The following is a 21597-nucleotide window of genomic DNA, read 5'->3' on the forward strand; positions in this document are numbered from 1 at the left end:
AATCCATTTTGAGTTTATTTTTGTGTATGGTGTTAGGGAGTGTTCTAATTTCATTCTTTCACATGTAGCTGTCCAGTTTTCCCAGCACCATTTATTAAAGAGGCTGTCTTTTCTCTATTGTATATTCTTGCCTCCTTTATCAAAGATAAGGTGACCATACGTGTGTGGGTTTATCTCTGGGCTTTCTATCCTGTTCCATTGATCTATACTTCTGTTTTTTGTGCCAGTACCATACTGTCTTGATTACTGTAGCTTTGTAGTATAGTCTGAAGTCAGGGAGCCTGATTCCTCCAGCTCCGTTTTTCTTTCTCAAGATTGCTTTGGCTATTCGGGGTCTTTTGTGTTTCCATACAAATTGTGAAAATTTTTGTTCTAGTTCTGTGAAAAATGCCATTGGTAGTGTGATAGGGATTGCATTGAATTTGTAGATTGTTTTGGGTAGTATAGTCATTTTCACAATGTTGATTCTTCCAATCCAAGAACATGGTATATCTCTCCATCTGTTTGTATCATCTTTAATTTCTTTCATCAGTGTCTTACAGTTTTCTGCATACAGGTCTTTTGTCTCCTTAGGTAGGTTTATTCCTAGGTATTTTATTCTTTTTGTTTCAGTGGTAAACGGGAGTGTTTCCTTAATTTCTCTTTCAGATTTTTCATCATTAGTGTATAGGAATGCAAGAGATTTCTGTGCATTAATTTTGTATCCTGCTACTTTACCAAATTCATTGATTAGCGCTAGTAGTTTTCTGGTAGCATCTTTAGGGTTCTCTATGTATACTATCATGTGTTCTGCAAACAGTGACAGTTTTACTTCTTCTTTTCCCATTTGGATTCCTTTTATTTCTTTTTCTTCTCTGATTGCTGTGGCTAAAACTTCCAAAACTAAGTTGAATAATAGCAGTGAGAGTGGGCCACCTTGTCTTGTTCCTGATCTTAGAGGAAATGGTTTCAGTTTTTCACCATTGAGAATGATGTTGGCTATGGGTTTGTCATATATGGCCTTTATTATGTTGAGGTAAGTTCCCTCTGTGCCTGCTTTCTGGAGAGTTTTTATCATAAATGGGTATTGAATTTTGTCAAAAGCTTTTTCTGCATCTATTGAGATGATCATACGGTTTTTCTCCTTCAGTTTGTTAATATGGTTTATCACATTGATTCACTTGCATATGTTGAAGAATCCTTGCATTCCTGGGATAAACCCCACTTGATCATGCTGTATGATCCTTTTAATGTGCTGTTGGATTCTGTTGGCTAGTATTTTCTTGAGGATTTTTGCATCTGTATTCATCAGTGATATTGGCCTGTAGTTTTCTTTTTTTGTGACATCTTTGGTTTTGGTATCAGGGTGATGGCCTCATAGAATGAGTTTGGCAGTGTTCCTCCCTCTGCTATATTTTGGAAGAGTCTGAGAAGGATAAGTGTTAGCTCTTCTCTAAGTCTTTGATAGAATTTGCCTATGAAGCCATCTGGTCCTGGGCTTTTGTCTTTTGGAAGATTTTTAATCACAGTATCAATTTCAGTGCTTGTGATTGGTCTGTTTATATTTTCTATTTATTCCTGGTTCAGTCTCAGAAGGTTGTGCTTTTCTAAGAATTTGTCCATTCTGGAATTTCTTCCAGATTGTCCATTTTATTGGCATGTAGTTGCTTGCAGTAAGCTCTCATGATCCTTTGCATTTCTGCAGTGTCAGTTGTTACTTCTCCTTTTTCATTTCTAATTCTGTTGATTTGAGTCTTCTCCCTTTTTTTCTTGATGAATCTGGCTAATGGTTTATCAATTTTGTGTATCTTCTCAAAGAACCAGCTTTTAGTTTTTTTGATCTTTGCTATTGTTTCCCTCATTTCTTTTTCATTTATTTCTGATCTGATCTTTATGATTTCTTTCCTTCTGCTAACTTTGGGGGTTTTTTGTTTTTCTTTCTCTAATTGCTTTAGGTGTAAGGTTAGGTTGTTTATTTGCGACGTTTCTTGTTTCTTAAGGTAGGATTGTATTGCTGTAAACTTTCCTCTTAGAACTGCTTTTGCTGCATCCCATGGTTTTGGGATGTCGTGTTTTCATTGTCATTTGTTTCTAGGTATTTTTTGATTTCTTCAGTGATCTCTTGGTTATTTAATAGTATATTGTTTAGCCTCCTCGGGTTTGTATTTTTTACAGGTTTTTTCCTGTTATTGATATCTAGTCTCATAGTATTGTGCTTTGAAAAGATACTTGATATGGTTTCAGTTTTCTTAAGTTTACCAAGGTTTGATTTGTGACCCAAGATATGATCTATCCTGGAGAATGTTCCATGAGCACTTGAGAAGAAAGTGTATTCTGTTGTTTTTGGATGGAATGTCCTATAAATATCAATTAAGTCCATCTTGTTTAATGTGTCATTTAAAGCTTGTGTTTCCTTTCTTATTTTCATTTTGGATGATCTGTCCATTGGTGAAAGTGGGGTGTTAAAGTCCCCTACTATGATTGTGTTACTGTCGATTTCCCCTTTTATGGCTGTTAGCATTTCCCTTATGTATTGAGGTGCTCCTATGTTGGGTGCATAAATATTTACAATTGTTATATGTTCTTCTTGGATTGATCCCTTGATCATTATGTAGTGTCCTTCTTTGTCTCTTGTAATAGTCTTTATTTTAAAGTCTATTTTGTCTGATATGAGAGTCGCTACTCCAGCTTTCTTTTGATTTCCATTTGCATGGAATATCTTTTTCTCTCCCCTCACTTTCAGTCTGTATGTGTCCCTAGGTCTGAAGTGGGTCTCTTGTAGACAGCATATATATAGGTCTTGTTTTTGTATCCATTCAGCCAGTCTATGTCTTTTGGTGGGAGCATTTAATCCATTTTCATTTAAGGTAGTTATCAATATGTATGTTCCTATTACCATTTTCTTAATTGTTTTGGGTTTGTTTTGTAGGTCTTTTCCTTCTCTTGTGTTTCCTGCCTAAAGAAGTTTCTTTAGCATTTGTTGTAAAGCTGGTTTGTTGGTGCTGAATTCTCTTAGCTTTTGCTTGTCTGTAAAGGTTTTAATTTCTCTGTCAAATCTAAATGAGATCCTTGCTGGGTAGAGTAATCTTGGTTATAGGTTTTTCCCTTTCATCACTTTAAACTTGTCCTGCCACTCCCTTCTGGCTTGCAGAGTTTCTGCTGAAAAATCAGCTGTTAACCTTATGGGGATTCCCTTGTATGTTATTTGTTGCTTTTCCCTTGCTGCCTTTAATATTTTTTCTTTGTATTTAATTTTTGATAGTTTGATTAATATGTGTCTTGTCATGTTTCTCCTTGGACTTATCCTGTATGGGACTCTGCACTTCCTGGACTTGATTGACTATTTCCTATCCCATATTAGGGAAGTTTTCAACTATAATCTCTTCTGATATTTTCTCAGTCCCTTTCTTTTTCTCTTCTTCTTCTGGGACCCCTATAATTCGAATGTTGGTGTGTTTAATATTGTCCCAGAGGTCTCTGGGACTGTCCTCAATTCATTTCATTCTTTTTTCTTTATTCTGCTCTGCAGTAGTTATTTCCACTATTTTATCTTCCAGGTCAGTTATCCATTCTTCTGCCTCAGTTATTGTGCTATTGATTCCTTCTAGAGAATTTTTAATTTCATTTATTGTGCTGTTCATCATTGTTTGTTTGCTCTTTAGTTCTTCTAGTTCCTCGTTAAACGTTTCTTGCATTTTCTCCATTCTATTTCCAAGATTTTGGATCATCTTTACTATCAGTAGTCTGAACTGTTTTTCAGGTAGACTGCCTATTTCCTATTCATTTGTTTCATCTGGTGGTTTTTTACTTTGCTCCTTCATCTGCTGTATATTTCTCTGTCTTCTCATTTTGCTTAACTTACTGTGTTTGGGGTGTCCTTTTCACAGGCTGCAGATTCGTAGTTCCCGTTGTTTTTGGTGTCTTCCCGCAGTGGGTAAGGTTGGCTCAGTGGCTTGTGTAGGCTTCCTGGTGGAGGCGACTGGTGCCTGTGTAGTGGTGGATGAGGCTGGATCTTGTCTTTTGGTGGGCAGGACTGTATCCGGTGGTGTGTTTTGAGGTGTCTGTGAACTTAGTATGATTTTAGGCAGCCTCTCTGCTAATGGGTGGGGTTGTGTTCCTGTCTTTCTAGTTGTTTGGCATGGCGTGCTGGTCGTTGAGTTGAGCTGGGTCTTAGCGTTGAGACAGAGATGTCTGGGAGAGCTCTTGACTATAGATATTACGTGGGGCCGGGAGGTCTCTAGTGGACCAAAGTCCTGAACTTGGCTCTCCTACCTCAGAGGCTCAGACCTGATACCCAACCGGAATATCAAGACCCTGTCAGCCACACGCTGTCTTTGGTTTTCCGTCTCTAGACACAGCCTGGCCTCCACACACCTCCACGTCTCCAGGAAGGCTTGGCACAAATGCCCACTCCAGTTACTGAAAGCAGAATCCTAGGGCTGTTCTAGAAGCCTTCCGTTCCATTTCCAGTCTGTTACTGTTCATTTCCTGCCTTGATTTTAACCTCATTTGACCCTGTCTCAATCTCTCACCTTTCTACTAGAATCTTTTTTTGGGGAGGAGGGGCATTATTGTTACAGCAGCTGGTGTAAGATTAAATATCATACAAAGCAAAGCTGGAAACAAATTGGCTATTTTCTTTTGCGTTTTAATTTCATATTCAGAAGTGAGATTGATGTTTAATTTTCTTTTCTGTGCTCCTGGTGATAGTAAACTCTTAAAATGATTTGTATACATATTCTCTTTTGACTACTCTAAATAGTGTTTTAAAGACGGGATCATCACTTCTTGAAAGGTAAAACTTTTCTGTAAGATATTGTGCTGGTGTCTTTTGCAGGTGAAGGAATAGTTTTTACTGATTCAGTTTCTTTTTGGTCATTAGTTTATACAGTTTTTCAATTTAATCTTGTGTCAATTTTGATCATTTGTATAATTTTTGTTTATCTAGAATATTCTTTTCAACTAGGTATTCAAATTTATTATGTTTTATTAATCTTTTAGAATACTGTCCATCATGTCTCATCAACTTTCTTTATATTTTTCATTTGTTCATTTTAGCTCTAAGAGATTCTTTTTTTAAATTTTATTTATTTATTTATTTATTTTTGGCTGTGTTGGATCTTCATTGCTGCGCGTGGGGGCTACTCTTCATTGTGGTGCATGGGCTTCTCATTGTGGTGGCTTCTCTTGTTGTGTAGCACGGGCTCTAGGTGCACAGGCTTCCGTAGTTGTGGCATGCCGGCTCAGTAGTTGTGGCGCATGGGCTTAGTTGTTCCGCAGCACATGGGATCTTCCCGGACCAGGGATCAAACCCGTGTTCCCTATGTTGGCAGGCAGATTCTTAACCACTGTGCCACCAGGGAAGTCCCTCTAAGAGATTCTTGATATCACAAGCAGAAAGGATCTTTCTGAACGTCAAATCTTACCATGTCTTTCTCTTGTTAAAGACCATCAGCAATTTAAGCCATCGTCTATATGATAACCTCTAGTTATGTTTACAGGTGTACCACCTGCCATCTGCACCGCAGCTCTGCTAAGCCATTTGTCTCCTAAGCACTCTGTGGTCTCACCCTCGCTTTCATCTACTGCTCTTTCTCCCGGAATGCCCTCCGTATCTGTTCTCCCACTACATCATGAGATCCTGATGGGCTATTCTGTTCATCTTTTTATTTCCAATGATTCTCACATTTTAATCATTTAGTAATGCTGAATACATTTTCTAAATAGAAAACTTTATTTTTCCTATTCAGTTTAATTTTTTTGTGTGGTGAAATATACATAACATAAGATGGTCCATTTTGACCATTTTTAAGTATACAATTCAGTGGCATTAAGTAGACTCACATTGTTGTGCACCCATCGCCGGTATCCATCTCCAAATCTTTTCATCATCCAAAACTGAAACTCTGAACCCACTAAAAAATAACTCCCCACTACACTTCCCCTTAGCCCCTGGTTACCTCTGTTCTACTCTTCTGTCTTTATGAATTTGACTACCTCATTTGAGTGGAATCATACAGTGTTTGTCCTTTTGTGTCTGGCTTCTTTCACTTAGCATAAGCTCTTCAGGGTTTATCCATGTTGTGGCATGGATCAGAATTTCGTTCCTTTTTAATCTGAATAATAATACCCCACTGTATATATAGACACATTTTGTTTTCCTAGTGATTATAGTAGGAAATAGGTGGTTTGTGAACATGTAAGGAAGAGGTAATTACTAGACCCCAAAATAGCCACATAATCCTAACTGCCCTTCTGCTGGGATTATTAGTGCCTATTTATATAGACATATTGGGGTTGTTTATGAACTGGAATTATTGCTAAATTCAGTGGATTCCTAGCTCAAAGTACATTTAAATCTAAAGAATATTTATTTTGAGTAGCACATTGAAGAGTTTATCTTTATTTGGACTTAATCTGTTCACAACCAATGTATATTATTTACAGTTGTCACAAACCTTAGAACTTAAAAGTATGTCAGAGGATTGAATTATGGGACAAAACCTAGTAAGTGAAATGTTGCAAGGGTAAATTTAAAGCCTTCCAGTTAGATAAAGAGAGAATGGCTTCCATGAAGACAGGGTGGGGGAGTCCTGACCTGCAGCCTCCCCATATAAGAAGCAGGGATTTCAGTTGACTGCAGGCTCCACTGGGAGTCCTGACAGTCATCTGGCTGCTAATAAAGCTAATGCTGCCTTTAAATGCCTTAAGGAAAAGGTCCAAAGAGTGGAAAATATTAACTCTACTGTATTTTCTATTAATCATACTTTTTTTCTTGTTTCCATGGTAGCTTTGTGCAAATATGTGTTCTTTGTATTTTACAAGTATGACAAATCAAATAAGTAGACTGATAATATTCAGTGAGTCAGCAAATATTAATGGAGCATCTATTTTATCTGAGTCACAAGATAGTTACTGCTACTTTACAGGGGGAAAAAAATATATATATATATATGTATATATATATGTGGCTATATATATTCTCTCCCCTACTGTGAGAGAGGAGTCACGTATACAAATGGTTATATACCAGGTGGAGTGGGAAGCCTGCCCCAAAGTGCTATGGCGGTTCAAAAACGACAAATTCCAAGAAGCCTCATGAAGAATGGATCTTAAAGAAGTTCAGCAAATGGAGATAAATGGAGAGACTATTTTAGGTATAAAAGAGGCATGTGCAGATTTGCAAAAGCTTGAAGCACAGGACATGGCTCAGTCAATAGCAAATTGTTCAGAATGACAAGTATACATAATACATCAGGGATGGCATTCTGGGGCCTGTGGTGACAATTTTATCATGGCACTCAGGAATTTAGAATGTACACTGATGACGTTAGGCAATTGGGAACAATAAAAAAATTTCTAATTGAATGTTGAGATCTTTGCTTTAAAGAAATAGAACTGATAACAATGTGCTGGACTTCTACCAGGTGTTTTACAAACATCTCACTTAATCCTGCCGGTCGAGCTACAGTTGGGTCACATTACTATCCCCATTTATATGTGAAGAAATGAGGCTTAGAAAAGTTAATTGCTCAAGGTCCCAGCAGAAGTAGGATCAAACCCTGGTGGCGGCAACCCTGAAGCCAATGCTGTCATCCGTCACTCAGCCACACTGATAGAGTGGCACTAACTGAAGGTGGGAGGGACAGAAAGGGTTCCATGTTCTCATGGTGCTGCCAGTCTGTAAGTGATAGACACACCCTTCGTAGTTTTGACTAATCTGTTGGAAACTAACCATATAACAGATTTCTTCTCTGTTGTTCCTTTTGCACATTATAAAGCCTACGTCTTTGCACAGTTTTTGTTAACAGCACGGTTCCTCTTCCCATCAGTTCTTTGGGACCAAGTGCTCTGAAGACAATAGGGAACGCAGCATCGGTGAAACGGAAGGAATCTTCCCAGAGCTCAGCTCAGTCAAAAGAAAAGAAGAAGAAGAAATCTGCACTCGATGAAATCATGGAGGTACGCTTTATGAACTGCTTGTCAACTCTAGCTGTTAGGGGAATGATGTGATTCCAACCAAGGAAAGTTAAATAGTTTCACCAATTATGAGATTAATATAAAGTGAGAAAAATGTGCTCATACCAGGTTAGGAAAAAAGAGCCTAGATGTAGTTCCATCTGAATGGAGCTGGAACCTCCTTAGATAGGTTTATTTTCTTGCCTCAAGTGCTATCTTCAAAATACTCCATGAAATTACGGTCAATAGAGTTAGTTTAGGAGAACCTCAGTGGTAATTGAAGCCAGAAATGAAAGCTCTGCTCACCTTTGGTGGCTTCGTGAAATTGGCATCCTCCATGGATGCCCCCACCAACCTGGGCTCTCGTGTTGCCTCTGATTTCCACTTACCACCTCCGAGCCGGCCGAGAAAGCTCTGACATATTTTTAATTTGATTTAACCTGATGGCCAAGTTTATACGATGAATCATTGAAAACCTATGATTATCTGGATCTAGGGCTATACTTTTGCTCTAAATTTACCTGAAATTCTAGAGCCGTTCTGCAGAAGGTTCTTAATATATTCCTAAATATTCCTTTCTCCCTTCCAATACATCACCTTCCCTTATCAATAAATTTATGAAATAAGTAGAAAAGGTGAAGAGAAAGAATAAATGGATACAAGAAGCTAACGTTTTTCCCCGTAACATCATTTCCTCTGGTCTCCTCATCCCTTTTCTTCATTTGTGAAGGGATGGGGGTAACTGTTTGGTCTTCCCTGTTACTGAGTCCTCACACAATGCGGGACAGTTAGAAAAGCTTAAAGTATAATATAACGTGTGTACGCTGTGAGATGTAGTCACTCCATCATTCAGCAGATACTGAGTTGCTGTTATGTGCTGGGCATCATGTGAGGTCCTGCATGTGTAGAGTAGGGAGAAAAACACAGTCCCTGCATGTCATGTAGCTTTCACCCTAGTGAAGGAGGCATTCCATGACCAAGTGAACCAGTGGATAAGTAATTACAAAATGCTATGTGCTGAGGAGGTCTGAGGGCAGGGAGTGGGGAGATAGCTTGTTCCCCCGCTAGGGCAGGGGAGGTCTCTAGTTCAGCATCCAAAGGGAAGATCCAGGTGGCTAGAGCATGGTAAGCACAAGAGTGGTGACATTTGAGGTTGGAGAGAGAAACAGGGGCAACACCACAGAGGTCTTATAAGCCATTTTGAATTTAATTCAAAGTAAAATGGAAAGCCAAATCTACCTGCTTAGAATATAACCATGCCAAGTTTAGAATACTTTTTGTTCATATTGGAAAGTTGGAGGAATTAAGATGAGGTTTTGAATCAACCAAAGAGCGACATTGTTCAGTCCCTTTGAAAGTAGGTACTTAGGGTTAACTGAGCAGGTGAGAAAGAAAAAGGTGTGAGATACAGCCAGGTCGGCTGGTCAGCACGTTTTCCTTTTGGTCACCCTTTCATTTACTTCTCTCCTGGTTGTGTTTTTCTTCCCCTCCATTCACAAGCTTTATTATCCTTATCAAACAGGGAAGCTCCTCTTTGCCATCAAACTGTATACCCAACTATGCTGTGCTAAATTGGTCTGTAAGAGTTATGTTTTTACCCCCTGAAAACATCGCCTGTTTTCCAGCTCATGACAGTCCAGGGGAGGAAGCAGGGATAGGGCAGAGTAATGCTGGCAGGTGGCATTGCAGTATTGACCCAATAGAGGTTGTTTGCGTTTATCTTCTTGGTCAGTTGACTTGCCTATCACTTATTTTCTTAAATCCAAGTTGCTTTTTTTTTCAATCAAAAACTAATTGCAAAAAAGGTTTGTGTTTATCTGAGCTTGCAAATTATATAGATCTTCTGTGAAGTGTGTTTTATGGTGTTCTTTTGCTAAATGGAATGTTATTTGAAATAAATTGAGGATTTTAAAGAGGTAATTTTATGAATGTCTCATGCGTCCTCTAGATTGAAGAGGAGAAGAAAAGAGCTGCCCGAACAGATTACTGGCTCCAGCCTGTACGTATCCCGCTGGGGCTTCTTACTTCTAAATGTGCTTTTAAGCGAATGATTTAAATAGCATTTGGTATAAATGGCTAAATGTTTTAAATATCTGTAAATTCTATAGATAGATTTATAACTTTAATGACTTGCCTTTGCATCTACTCTGTAAGTATTGGTTGTATTGTTATTAGAGGGTTACTTCATGTTCATGGACCAGTAATGCTTCTTGAGTTTAATGCCAGATTTGTGTATGGACACCTTGAATTTAAGCCTGGAATTATTTTCAATTTTTGCTATAAGAATACCCAGTTATGTACTTTGTTGTAAAAACAGCTTTTTTTTTTTTCTTTAACATCTTTATTGGAGTATAACTGCTTTACAATGGTGTGTTAGTTTCTGCTTTATAACAAAGTGAATCAGCTATACATATACATATATCCCCATATCTCTTCCCTCTTGCATCTCCCTCCCTATCCCACCCCTCTAGGTGGTCACAAAGCACCGAGCTGATCTCCCTGTGCCATGTGGCTGCTTCCCACTAGCTATCGATTTTACGTTTGGTAGTGTATATATGTCCATGCCACTCTCTCACTTTGTCCCAGCTTACCCTTCCCCCTCCCCGTGTCCCTAAGTCCATTCTCTAGTAGGTCTGTGTCTTTATTCCCATCCTGCCCCTAGGTTCTTCATAACCTTTTTTTTTTTTTTTTTTAGATTCCATATATATGTGTTAGCATACGGTATTTGTTTTTCTCTTTCTGACTTACTTCACTCTAGGTCCATCCACCTCACTACAAATAACTCAATTTCGTTTCTTTTTATGGCTGAGTAATATTCGATTGTATATAAGTGCCACAGCTTCTCTATCCATTCATCTGTCGATGGACACTTAGGTTGCTTCCATGTCCTGGCTATTGTAAATAGAGCTGCAGTGAACATTGTGGTACATGACTCTTTTTGAATTATGGTTTTCTCAGGGTATATGCTTAGTAGTGGGATTGCTGGGTCATATGGTAGTTCTATTTTTAGTTTTTTAAGGAACCTCCATACTGTGCTCCATAGTGGCTCTATCAATATACATTCCCACCAACAGTGCAAGAGGGTTCCCTTTTCTAAAAACAGGTTTTAATTATATACGTTCAAGGAAAGATTTGTTTTTTATTATTGCTTCTTCTTTCTTTTTTCATTTTTTCTTAATCTAATTTACTAAAGTCTTTAAAAATTTTTTTTTATTGAAGGAAAGATTCTTTAAATTCTGTAGTGCTTTCCAGTTTTCAAAAGTTTCACACACATGATTTCATGTAAGCCTGTAATAACTATTTTTCCCCTCATCCCTTTATTGCCCCTCTCCACTTCCCTATCCCCATTGGTAACCACTAATTTGTTCTCTATATTTGTGAGTCTGCTTCTTTTTTGTTTTATTCACTAGTTTGTTATATTTCTTAGATTCCACATATAAACGATATCATAGTTTTTGTCTTTCTCTGACTTATTTCACTTTATTTCTTGTTCTTTTAAGATAACAATTGCATGATAATTTTTAAACATTTCAGTACTTTAAATATTTTTTATTTATTGCTGCTTGATTTTGAACTTACTGGAATATGAAGTTTTCATAAAACCTTCAGGGTATCTTAGTTATCCTTAAAGAAGCTGGCTTGATCAATAACACGAGAGTGAAAAGTAATTATTTGGGTAATTTCTGATTTGAAAATTTCTGATTTATTATTATTATTAATAATAATCTGGAAGATCAAAAAGCATAAAGTTCTAATTTAAATCTTCATAGTTATTCCCTCACTAGCTTAAAAATAATTTTGTTTCCATGTCTTAGTTTATGTCCTTTTACAATGGGAAACATTTGCCTGGTGATCACATGAAAGATCATGAAATAAGTTATGTAAAATGAAAATCCTTGCTGTAATAAATAGAAAATAAGTACTTCATAAACCAGCCAGAGAAAGACAAATATCACATGATATCGCTTGTATGTGGAATCTAAAAAAAAAAAAGATACAAATGAGCTTCTTTACAAAACAGAAATAGACGCACTGACATGAAAAACAAACTTATGGTTACCAAAGGGGAAAGGAAGGGGGTAGGGAGGGGGTAAATTAGGAGTTTGGGATTATCAGTTACACACTATTACGTATAAAACAGATAACCAACAAGGACCTACTGTATAGCACAGGGAACTATACTCAATATTTTTTAATAACCTATAAGGGAAAAGAATCTGAAAAAGAATAGATATACATATAACTGAATCACTGTGGTATATACCTGAAACTAACACAACATTGTAAATCAACTATACTTCAATTAAAAAATATATATATTAAAAAAAAGTGCTTCATATGAATTATTTCAGGTGATTCTCGTGTCAGCCCTACAAGGTAATTACTGTTATTATTCCCTTTTTATAGGTGAGAAAACTGAGGTATAGATTATTTGAGTAATTCCCCCAAGGCCATTTAGAAAGTGGTGAGCTAGGATTTCCCTGGCAGTCAGATTCACTAGGTTGTACTCTGCCCTGATAAACAGTACTTCCTGGGATGCATTAGTCTCCCTGACTTCCGTCTCTGAGTAGAAGTTTGGGTCAAGATTAGAAAAGGAAGGACCTAGAGAGAGGCAACCATCTATGAATTATTTTGTTTGCTTTCCCTGTCGGAGTAGCTAGCATTTGATATTAATAGTTTCATATATTGTTTATGAATGTGTAATCAAGAATTTTGCTTAGAGCAGTAGTTCTTAAACAGAGCACAATTCAAAAAAATTTAGACCATTTCTTTCTAAGATATATATGCTTCAATACTACCACTATCCAGTCTCCTGGGGTGAAATGGCTATTTTCACTAACCGCCTAGGTGATTCTCATGTTTAGAATCACGTTTGTTCAGAACCATTGGTTTAAAGGAAAAAGAAAACAAACCAAAAGCAAAAAAAAAAAAAAAGCAAAGCATTTTTAGTTAGTCCAAAAGTTCTCTTCCCATTGACAATACTTTTTTTTTTAAGATTTTTTTTTAATGTGGACCATTTTTAAAGTCTTTATTGAACTCCTTACAGTATTGCTTCTGTTTTACGCCCTGGTTTTTTGGCCACAAGGCATGTGGGATCTTACCTCCCCAGCCAGGAATTGAACCCGCACCCCCTGCATTGGAAGGCGAAGTCTTTAACCACTGGGCCGCCAGGGAAGTCCCTGCATTGACAATACTTTCAATAAAATTTTATTTTCAGTTTGATAATCTTCTGGTATAGTAAATTATTCAGATTTTCTTCCTAGTTCCTCTTGCAGAATGTTACATTAAAAGTGAAGATCAGCCAACAGGGATCCAATGACTCAGTGTGTGTCTCATTTTGAAATGGGCAGTATGTATGTTAAAATAACCAGCAGCCCACAGAGGTGGATTGGAGAGCTTTAGTTTTTAAACTCAGAAAAGAAAATTTTGACAGATGTGCTATGAGCAAGTGTCAATAGTACAATGAAGTAATGAATTACGTTTAAATTATAAGTGTGTGTACCCATGAGGGCCTTGAGAAATTTAGCCCAGAAATCAGAGAAGCTGTTGGTATTATATGGCTTCATTGAGAAAGTCTTAATAGAATACTGGCTTAAGAATAAGAACATTCAAGCCTTCTCTTAAACATATTTTTCTGCTGTTAAATATTCTCCCCCAAAGTCCTTACTAGGTTTTTGTTAATGTAATGTTTAGCCTGGCTTATTGAAGTACTTGTGACCATCTAGTACTTCTGCTGTATCCACTTGAAGTAGCAAATACAGAATTGCTGTAGTGAATCTGGAATTAAGTCAGGTGATTTAATTTTCATCGTCAGCCGTTAGCTAATCGAACTCAGGAAAACAATGATAAAGAAGCAAACTCAGAATGCATTAATAAGAAATAAACTCAGATTTCTCTCCCGTTGAGAACTAGATGCTCAGCAGAGCGATGCTTTCAGCTGGAGCTGGTCTGGAGGAGTCCAGTCTTATCAAAAAGCCAGAGCAACATCGTGAGAAAAGAGCATTGTGGAAAGTGCTGTGCTTTAGCTTGAAGCCTCCGTTTCTTGCAGTTCCCAGTGAGACTCTTGCTCTCTGAGTTTTTTTTGTCAGCGGTGAACGTCAACATAAAACATCCTTGGCATTTTTTCTTCCTTGAATGGAGAGAAAGAAAGAAGCTGTCTATGAAAGACCTGGATTAATAGAGTTGAGATTGGTGGATGAAAGTCTTAGATTTCAGGAAACCTTCACTATGGAAATCAGCCATGAGATATGCGTTTTTTTCCTCTTGGTAACCAACTGTGTTGAATAAAAAGAGACAGAAGGAATGAAAAGATTACTAAGGAAATGATCTGCCATCGTTGGGAAGGCCTCCAACTCCAGAATGTCTTATTTAGCAAAGCAGTTAACATTTTACTATGATTTTTGGTGGAAATGTTTAAAATGAAGGATCAAAAGAGGAAAGATAATTTATATCATTCCTTCCATCTTTATTTTTTTCTTATTTTCCAGGAAATTGTAGTGAAAATTATAACCAAAAAACTTGGAGAGAAATATCATAAGAAAAAGGGGATTGTTAAGGTAAGAACATGAAGTTATGATGGAATTTGGGGAAGGAGCTGGTGTGTGGCTGAGTAAAGCCATTTTGATATTCCTTAAAAATCAAGTCCTAGTAACAGAAGCATTGTGTCTAAGGTTCTTGCTGGTTCCATGAAAGGAAGGCTGACTTCACAATGGTTGGAGAAATATTTCATTTCCAGCCATAGTTTATACTTAATTTAGGTCCACTTTCTTACTAGAGCAAATGGTATGTATGAAATCCCACTTAAAAAAATTTAGTGAGCGCACCTTGCTAGTAAGTAAGGTACATTCCCTTTGTTAATGACGAGCAATGTGATAGTGCCCCAGAGTTCCAAGGAGGACTTCCTTGTGGTTTGCCTGAGAGACTTATCTTTTGATTGCTCTAGGATTTTAAAATTTAAAAATCAATGCTCCAGTCTTGTTCTTTCTTTCTTTTTTTTTTTTTTAAAGAATTTTATTTATTTATGGCTGTGTTGGCTCTTCGTTTCTGTGCGAGGGCTCTCTCTAATTGCGGCAAGTGGGGGCCACTCTTCATCGCGGTGCGTGGGCCTCTCACTATCGCGGCCTCTCTTGTTGCGGAGCACAGGCTATCGCGGCCTCTCTTGTTGCGGAGTACAGGCTCCAGACGCGCAGGCTCAGTAATTGTGGCTCGTGGGCCTAGTTGCTCCACGGCATGTGGGATCTTCCCAGACCAGGGCTCGAACCCGTGTCCCCTGCATTGGCAGGCAGATTCTCAACCACTGCGCCACCACGGAAGTCCCAGTCTTTTTCTTTCTTTTGCTTTTCCTAAGTATAGTTTCATGCTAGCACCCAGCCTTGTGCGTGTATAAGTTGCCCTCCTACTGTACTTGAAATGACACAGAATTATCCCTCTCATTGTATTCTTAAAGTCTTATTCTAAGATCACCAGCCTTTTCTTTCCAGATGAAAACCTTAACTAAGCTTTGAATTGAATTCTTTAAGAACCATAACCTGAGGTCATATATGGCATCTAGAAAATAAACTCCATTGATACAAGGAGTTACTCTTAAAACAAGTTACTCTTACCTTTTGGTTAGAATTTCATTGTTTACATTTATTTCTGTCCTTTGGACTTTGTGTTCACATCTCTCTTCTGTTATAAAAGTGTTGGTTTTACATGGCAGGAAGTAATTGACAATTACACAGCTGTTGTGAAGATGATTGATTCTGGAGACAAGCTGAAACTTGACCAGACTCATTTAGAAACAGTAATTCCAGCACCAGGTAAATCTTTTTGCAGACCATTTAATATACCATCGAAATAAGTGATTCCATTCCTAAAACCTTAGTTTTTGACGTTACTTGATAGTTCTGGGTATGAGTTTCCTTTTTAGAAACATGCAATTGCCAGTATAACTGATCCCAGTTTGACTTGGTGAGGTGGTAGTTTACCAGTCCTCTGAGAAAGCTATTTTGTGGCATAAATAAATTTTCCCTTTCTAGAATCTTTGTTTTCTTTCCAGAAGCAAATCACAGACATATCTGGATAAAATCAATCATATTAGGATTATTATTAATATACTTGTTTAGCTATTTGAGATGGTAGAGTAAAAGTCAGTATTATTTTGCATTTTCTTTTCCTTAATTTCTTACACATATTTAGTATAAATGCTTCTGTAGTTAGGTTGTTTGCCTCTGACCCAGACTCTTCATGGTGGTATCATTGCTGGCACAGTGATAATGTTAGTCTCTAGTCTCCTGTATTCTTTCTCCCTAAAATAAAATTCATTTTATGGATTAGAAATTGTGGACTTTTTTTTCAGCTTCAGTAAGATGTAATTGACATAAACTGCATCTGTATAAAGTATATAATTTGATGTTTTCAACACATGCATACTCCCATGAAAACCATCCTTACAATCAAGTTAGCAAATGTGTCCATCACCCCCCAAAGTTTCCTCTGTTTCCTTTATAATCCTTCGCTCCCTGCTCTGTCTCCCGTGTCCCCCACGCAACCACCAATCTGCTTTCTGTGACTATAGATTAGCTCATATTTTCCTACAATTTTATATAAATAAAATCATACCACGTGTCCTGTGTCTCTGTCTGGCTTCTTTCACTAAGTGCATCATTTTGGATTCATTCACGTTGTTGTGTGCATCTATACTTTATTCCTTTTTATTGCCAAGTATTTCATTATGTGGATGTTCCAGTTTCTTTATCCAGTCACTTACTGATGGACATTGGGGCTGTTTACAGCTCTTGGCCATTACAAACAAAACTGCTATATGAACATTCACATACAGATCTTTGTATGGATATATGATTTCTGTTGAGAAAATTCTCAGAGATAGAATGGCTCAACCAAATAGCAGGCATATATTTACGCTTTTATGAAACTAGCAACCATCTTACGATTTTAAAAAGAGAGAAAAGTAAGCTGAATTTTTTCTGATTACTTCTGGGCTCTGGGCATCTCCTCCAAGAACCTTATACTCCTTGGTATAAAATTAAAACATCCCTTGACAAATAAGTAGAAAAAATGAGGAGTCTTGTAATGTTATAGTAATCAAAGTATCTATAAACTGCACTTTAGAATCATACAGATATTAAATGATTAAGAACTTCTAAGAGAATAGTTTTGTTTTCTACTGTGTTGATTCAGTGTAATTGCATTTGGCTGTAAGAAAGTAGAAGAAAGTGGCCATTTTCTTTGTATTAAGTGTTAACCCTTTTCTGTTATAGGAAAAAGAATTCTCGTTTTAAATGGAGGCTACAGAGGAAATGAAGGTACCCTAGAATCCATCAATGAGAAGACTTTTTCAGCTACTATAGTCATTGAAACCGTAAGTATAGTTTACACAAAGACAGAAATTTCAAAATGCTTTTAAAATGTGCTATGGTTTTTTTAATTGGATTGGTGTTTTAAGTTTGGGTTTTCTGTTTGCCTTCTCTCCTATTTGGAAATCTGTAAGCTTATTTTCTCTAATGACTGACATTACTAAAGCATTTTATTTTCTGATTACAAAAGAAATTCCTTATGTGTCTTAATCTGTTCAGGCTGCTATAACAAAATACCATAGACTGGGGTGGCTTTAGAAACAACAGAAATTTACTTCTCACATTTGTGGAGGCTGGAAGTCCAAGATCAAGGCCCAGGCAGATTCGGTGTCTGCTGAAGGCCTGTTTCCTGGTTAATGTGTCCTCACATGGTGTGAGGGGAAAGAGAGCTCTCTGGGATCCCTTTTTAAGGGCACTAATCCATTCTCAAGGGCTCTGCCCTCGTGACCTAATCACTTCCCAAAGACCCCACCTCCTAATACCATCACATTTTGAATGTATTGAATGAATTTTGACAGGGACACAAACATTCAGTCTCTAGCAGCTCTCTTGGATAAAAGCTGAAAAATACAATTTAATATAAATAATTTTTAAAATTGCCCATAAACCTCCAGGCAAATGATAACCTCCATTAATATTTTGGTCTGTTTTTTTCAGTCTTTGTATTTTATAAAATTGTATATATTACACATAGTTTTGTATCCCAGTTTTTTTCCCCCACATCTAACATAAAATTCAATCTGCCGTAGTAGTGTGATTAGTGGGGAATGTATAGTCAGAGTTAATGGGGGAAAAGCCACAGAGTTCAATAATATTTTTTAATGTCCTTCTTTCTTTCATAAAGGATTTAAGGTAGGAGAGATCAATAAAGTAATTAATTTTAAGAAATCTGACATTTAAGTAAAATTGCTCGTTGACTTAGAACTGATGATCCACTGACAGGTCTGCGCATGAGGCTGAGTGAGACCTGAGCTGCCTTCAGAAGGAAGGGTCTGAAACATGTTTTTTCCTAACTGCCTGATTCTTTTTAGATCCCTGCGCTACTGCACCGTGTATCTTTATCTCTAAACGAGAGGCTTTTTCATCTCCAGTACAGGAAGTTTTAGTGTTTGGGAGAATAATCAACTTCCTGAAGAGTCTGATGAAAGTTTTGGGCTCTCTGCAAGAAACTGCACATAAACTGCCAAATTTTATGTGTTCCCTTTAAGGAGTTCTTAGGTCCCCTGAGCCCACCTATGAACTGGTTTGAGAATATGTGTTTCAGGAAAGCTTTCTAGAAAAACCATTTAGGTTCTTATTTGAAAGAAATCACATTTCAGTAAATTAAGCATTTTTTCCCTGTCCTTGAAAATACTAACCTAATCACCAACTAACATAAACTCTAAGGGGAAAAAAAGGAACAGGGAATGTCACCTGTCAGTAGGGAATTTATTAATCTGACTACATGAACAGATTGAAGCTCTTTTTTAAATCAGTTTTTTTTTTTTCCTGATTCAATCAGCATAAGATCGTGGAAACTCTCATATTTCCTTGTCAGGTTGAATCTCCTCCACTTTCTAGTTTCCTAATACTATCCAACTTAGATCTTGCTTCACGTTTTCATCTACGGGAAACAGAACGACTCAGTACTGTTGAGGATATTCTAGGTTCCATCCACACCTTTGGTTTCCAGTCTGTATGATTTTCGAGAGCTGCTTTCTTCCCGGCCTTGCTGTGAACCCATAGCTCCATCTTCCCCTCTAATGCTTTCATTGCTCTCAGAGCCGGACCGAGATAGAACCTCGGAGGTGATCGCAGGGGAAGCCTTTCTGGTTGATTGCAAAGCAGCGTGTACTCTTGGGAGAGGAAACCCACATGCAAATTTTTTGTTTTTTTCTTCTTTTGCAGCCTGCCTCCATTAAAAATATCTGTGTTGGTTTGTGCATGTCGGTCAGCTTGTCTCTACGTCCGCATGTTTTCTCCAAGTCAATGCCCTGAAAAACATGAACTTTTCGAGTGGTTTCTCCTTTTTTTATTATTTGTGGCATCTTAAATTTTAGTATCAGTATCATAAGATTTGAAATTTACACATTTATTAAGCAGATTTTTTAAATAGCTCACAAATTGTTCAAAACCAGCCGCAGCTTTTTAGCTACTTGCCTAGTTAACCCAAGTCTGGCCCCCCTTCTTTATCCCTTGCTTGGCCTTCTTATCACAGAAATGTGATTGACCTTCGACCTTTAAACTTGATAATGAAAGAGTCAAGCTGGGTCATGCTTTATCTGGGAACTTATTTCCTTTATATGTAATCATTATAGTACATTAAAAGGAAGACATTTTAAAAGCATTTTTTAAAGGAATCTAAGAAATGCTGAAATCTCAGCCCAGGGGTAGAGTCTTCGTCGTCATTTTCTATTTCGCAGTGGAGACGAGCAACTTTTAAACTTTAACCGAAAGATTTAATAATAAGAGTTAAGAGTTATTGAGCTCATATGCATATTATGTTCCAGATGTTATTCTGAGCACTTTTTATGCACTAACTCATTTATATTTCTCAGCAAGCCAGTAATGTAGGTACTGTTACTGTTCCCCACTAGGGGATAATGGGGCACTGAGGGGTTTTGTCACCTGCTGAGGGTGGGGTTTGAACTTGGGCAGTCTGGGTCCAGAGCTCATATTCTTAGCCTCTGTGTTCCCAGGCTGTATCAGCTTTTATGACAGGTATCATCTTTCATTAATCCAGTTTTCTTTCCCCTTTCCCTTTTTGTTGGATATGAAGGGAAGAAGAAAATATATTTCAGATTAGACTCATTTTCTGCAATAAGACCAGCCTGTCACAGCTAAACTAGACAAATATGTTTGAGTATGAGGATTTGTATTGCTTAAAATAATATTTGTTATTTTAAAAAAAAGCCAACTGATAATGGCACAAACATGATAGACATTAACTTCTCATTTTGAAGTCCAGAACAGGTCTTCTGAATCAGGGAATGGCTCTTTTCTTAGGGGTGATTTGTGAGCCCAGGGTCCTTCTGACTTGTGGCTCTACCACCTTCAGCCGGGGCTTTGACAGCTGCCATGTCTGTGTGCTTCAGGCAGGCCGCGGGGAGCGTGACGGGTTGCCTGTGGAGGGGAGCATGGCCTGGGCCTGGAAGTGGCCCGCGTCACTTCTGTTCCCTTCCTTGGGCCGGAGCTCCATCTCACGGCCATACGTGACCACAGGAGGAGCCAGGAAGTGTGACTTTATCCAGGAAGCAGAGGAGATACTGACCAGCTAGCCAGGCTCTGCCACAGGGTCTAGAGATAACACATGCCACATAGCACTGAAGAAAATATGGCCAGTTCTTGATGAGGATGCCGTAGAATACTTTAGAATACTTTTAAAATTCACAGATGTGTGGAACTGTTAGCTACCTTAATGGTATCTTAGGGATGTGAAAAAGGCAAATTTGGATCCAGAAGTGTGTGTCCTTTTCTTGTCTTGTAAGTACATGTGTATTCTTAACCTCTTCTTCAATTATTTTAATTTGTAGGGCCCTTTAAAAGGACGCAGAGTTGAAGGAATTCAATACGAAGACATTTCTAAACTTGCCTGAGTTTGAAAACTTGTTAACAGCACATTAAAATCTTAAAGCATCAAATTGGTGTTTACGAAGGCATTACAAGACTCTACTGTGTTAGGGTGTTTCTTTTGTATGAAACAAAAGGATTTATTTAAATATTACTGTATAGTTGTTTAGCTAAACTTATAGAAAAATCTAATTATATCTCATGAAGTATCAAAATTATGTAATTTTGTCTTTGTTATTTTTTTTTCCTTTGTAATATTTCCTTGATGATTTTTTATCTTCATTAAAAGAACATTATTGTAAAGTGTTTTATATAGGACAATTTAGAATCATATAGTTAGAGGAAATCCTTCATATACTCTAAATTTCTATTTTCATCAGTAAAGTAGTAAAGTTGAACTGTAAATATAATTGCATTTTAAAGAGTCAAACTATAAATAGAATAGCAGCTTTATTGAGATATAATTCACACACCATACAATTTCACCCATTTAAAGTGGACATTTCAGTGGTTTTTAGAATACTTACAAAGTTGTGCAAGCACCACCACTATCTAATTTGAAACATTTTCATCACCCCCGAAAGTAACCCTGTATCCATAGTCACTCCTAACTCCCCCTCTCTCCCCAGCCCCTGGCAACTGCTAATCTACTTTCCATCTCTGTGTATTTGTCTGTTTTGGACATTTCATATAAATGGAATCATACGATATGCGGTCTTTTATGACCAGCTTCTTTCATACAGCATGTTTT

At 37.5% G+C, this 21597-nt stretch overlaps 1 protein-coding gene across 1 annotated transcript in view; it reads left to right on the top strand.

Moving 5' to 3' along the window:
• KIN (Kin17 DNA and RNA binding protein) overlaps positions 1-21064 on the top strand; it is a 35689-nt gene extending 14625 nt beyond the window's left edge. Inside the window, exons 8-13 of the mRNA XM_007167427.3 lie at positions 7812-7941; positions 9887-9937; positions 14427-14495; positions 15641-15740; positions 17202-17302; positions 20810-21064. Of these exons, the coding sequence (XP_007167489.1) occupies positions 7812-7941; positions 9887-9937; positions 14427-14495; positions 15641-15740; positions 17202-17302; positions 20810-20872 (514 nt within the window). The 3' untranslated portion in view covers positions 20873-21064. The remainder of the gene's footprint in view (positions 1-7811; positions 7942-9886; positions 9938-14426; positions 14496-15640; positions 15741-17201; positions 17303-20809) is intronic.
• The last annotated feature ends 533 nt before the right edge of the window (positions 21065-21597 follow it).

The sequence above is a fragment of the Balaenoptera acutorostrata genome, chromosome 3 (genome assembly GCF_949987535.1).
Source record: "Balaenoptera acutorostrata chromosome 3, mBalAcu1.1, whole genome shotgun sequence".
Classification (NCBI taxonomy): domain Eukaryota; kingdom Metazoa; phylum Chordata; class Mammalia; order Artiodactyla; family Balaenopteridae; genus Balaenoptera; species Balaenoptera acutorostrata.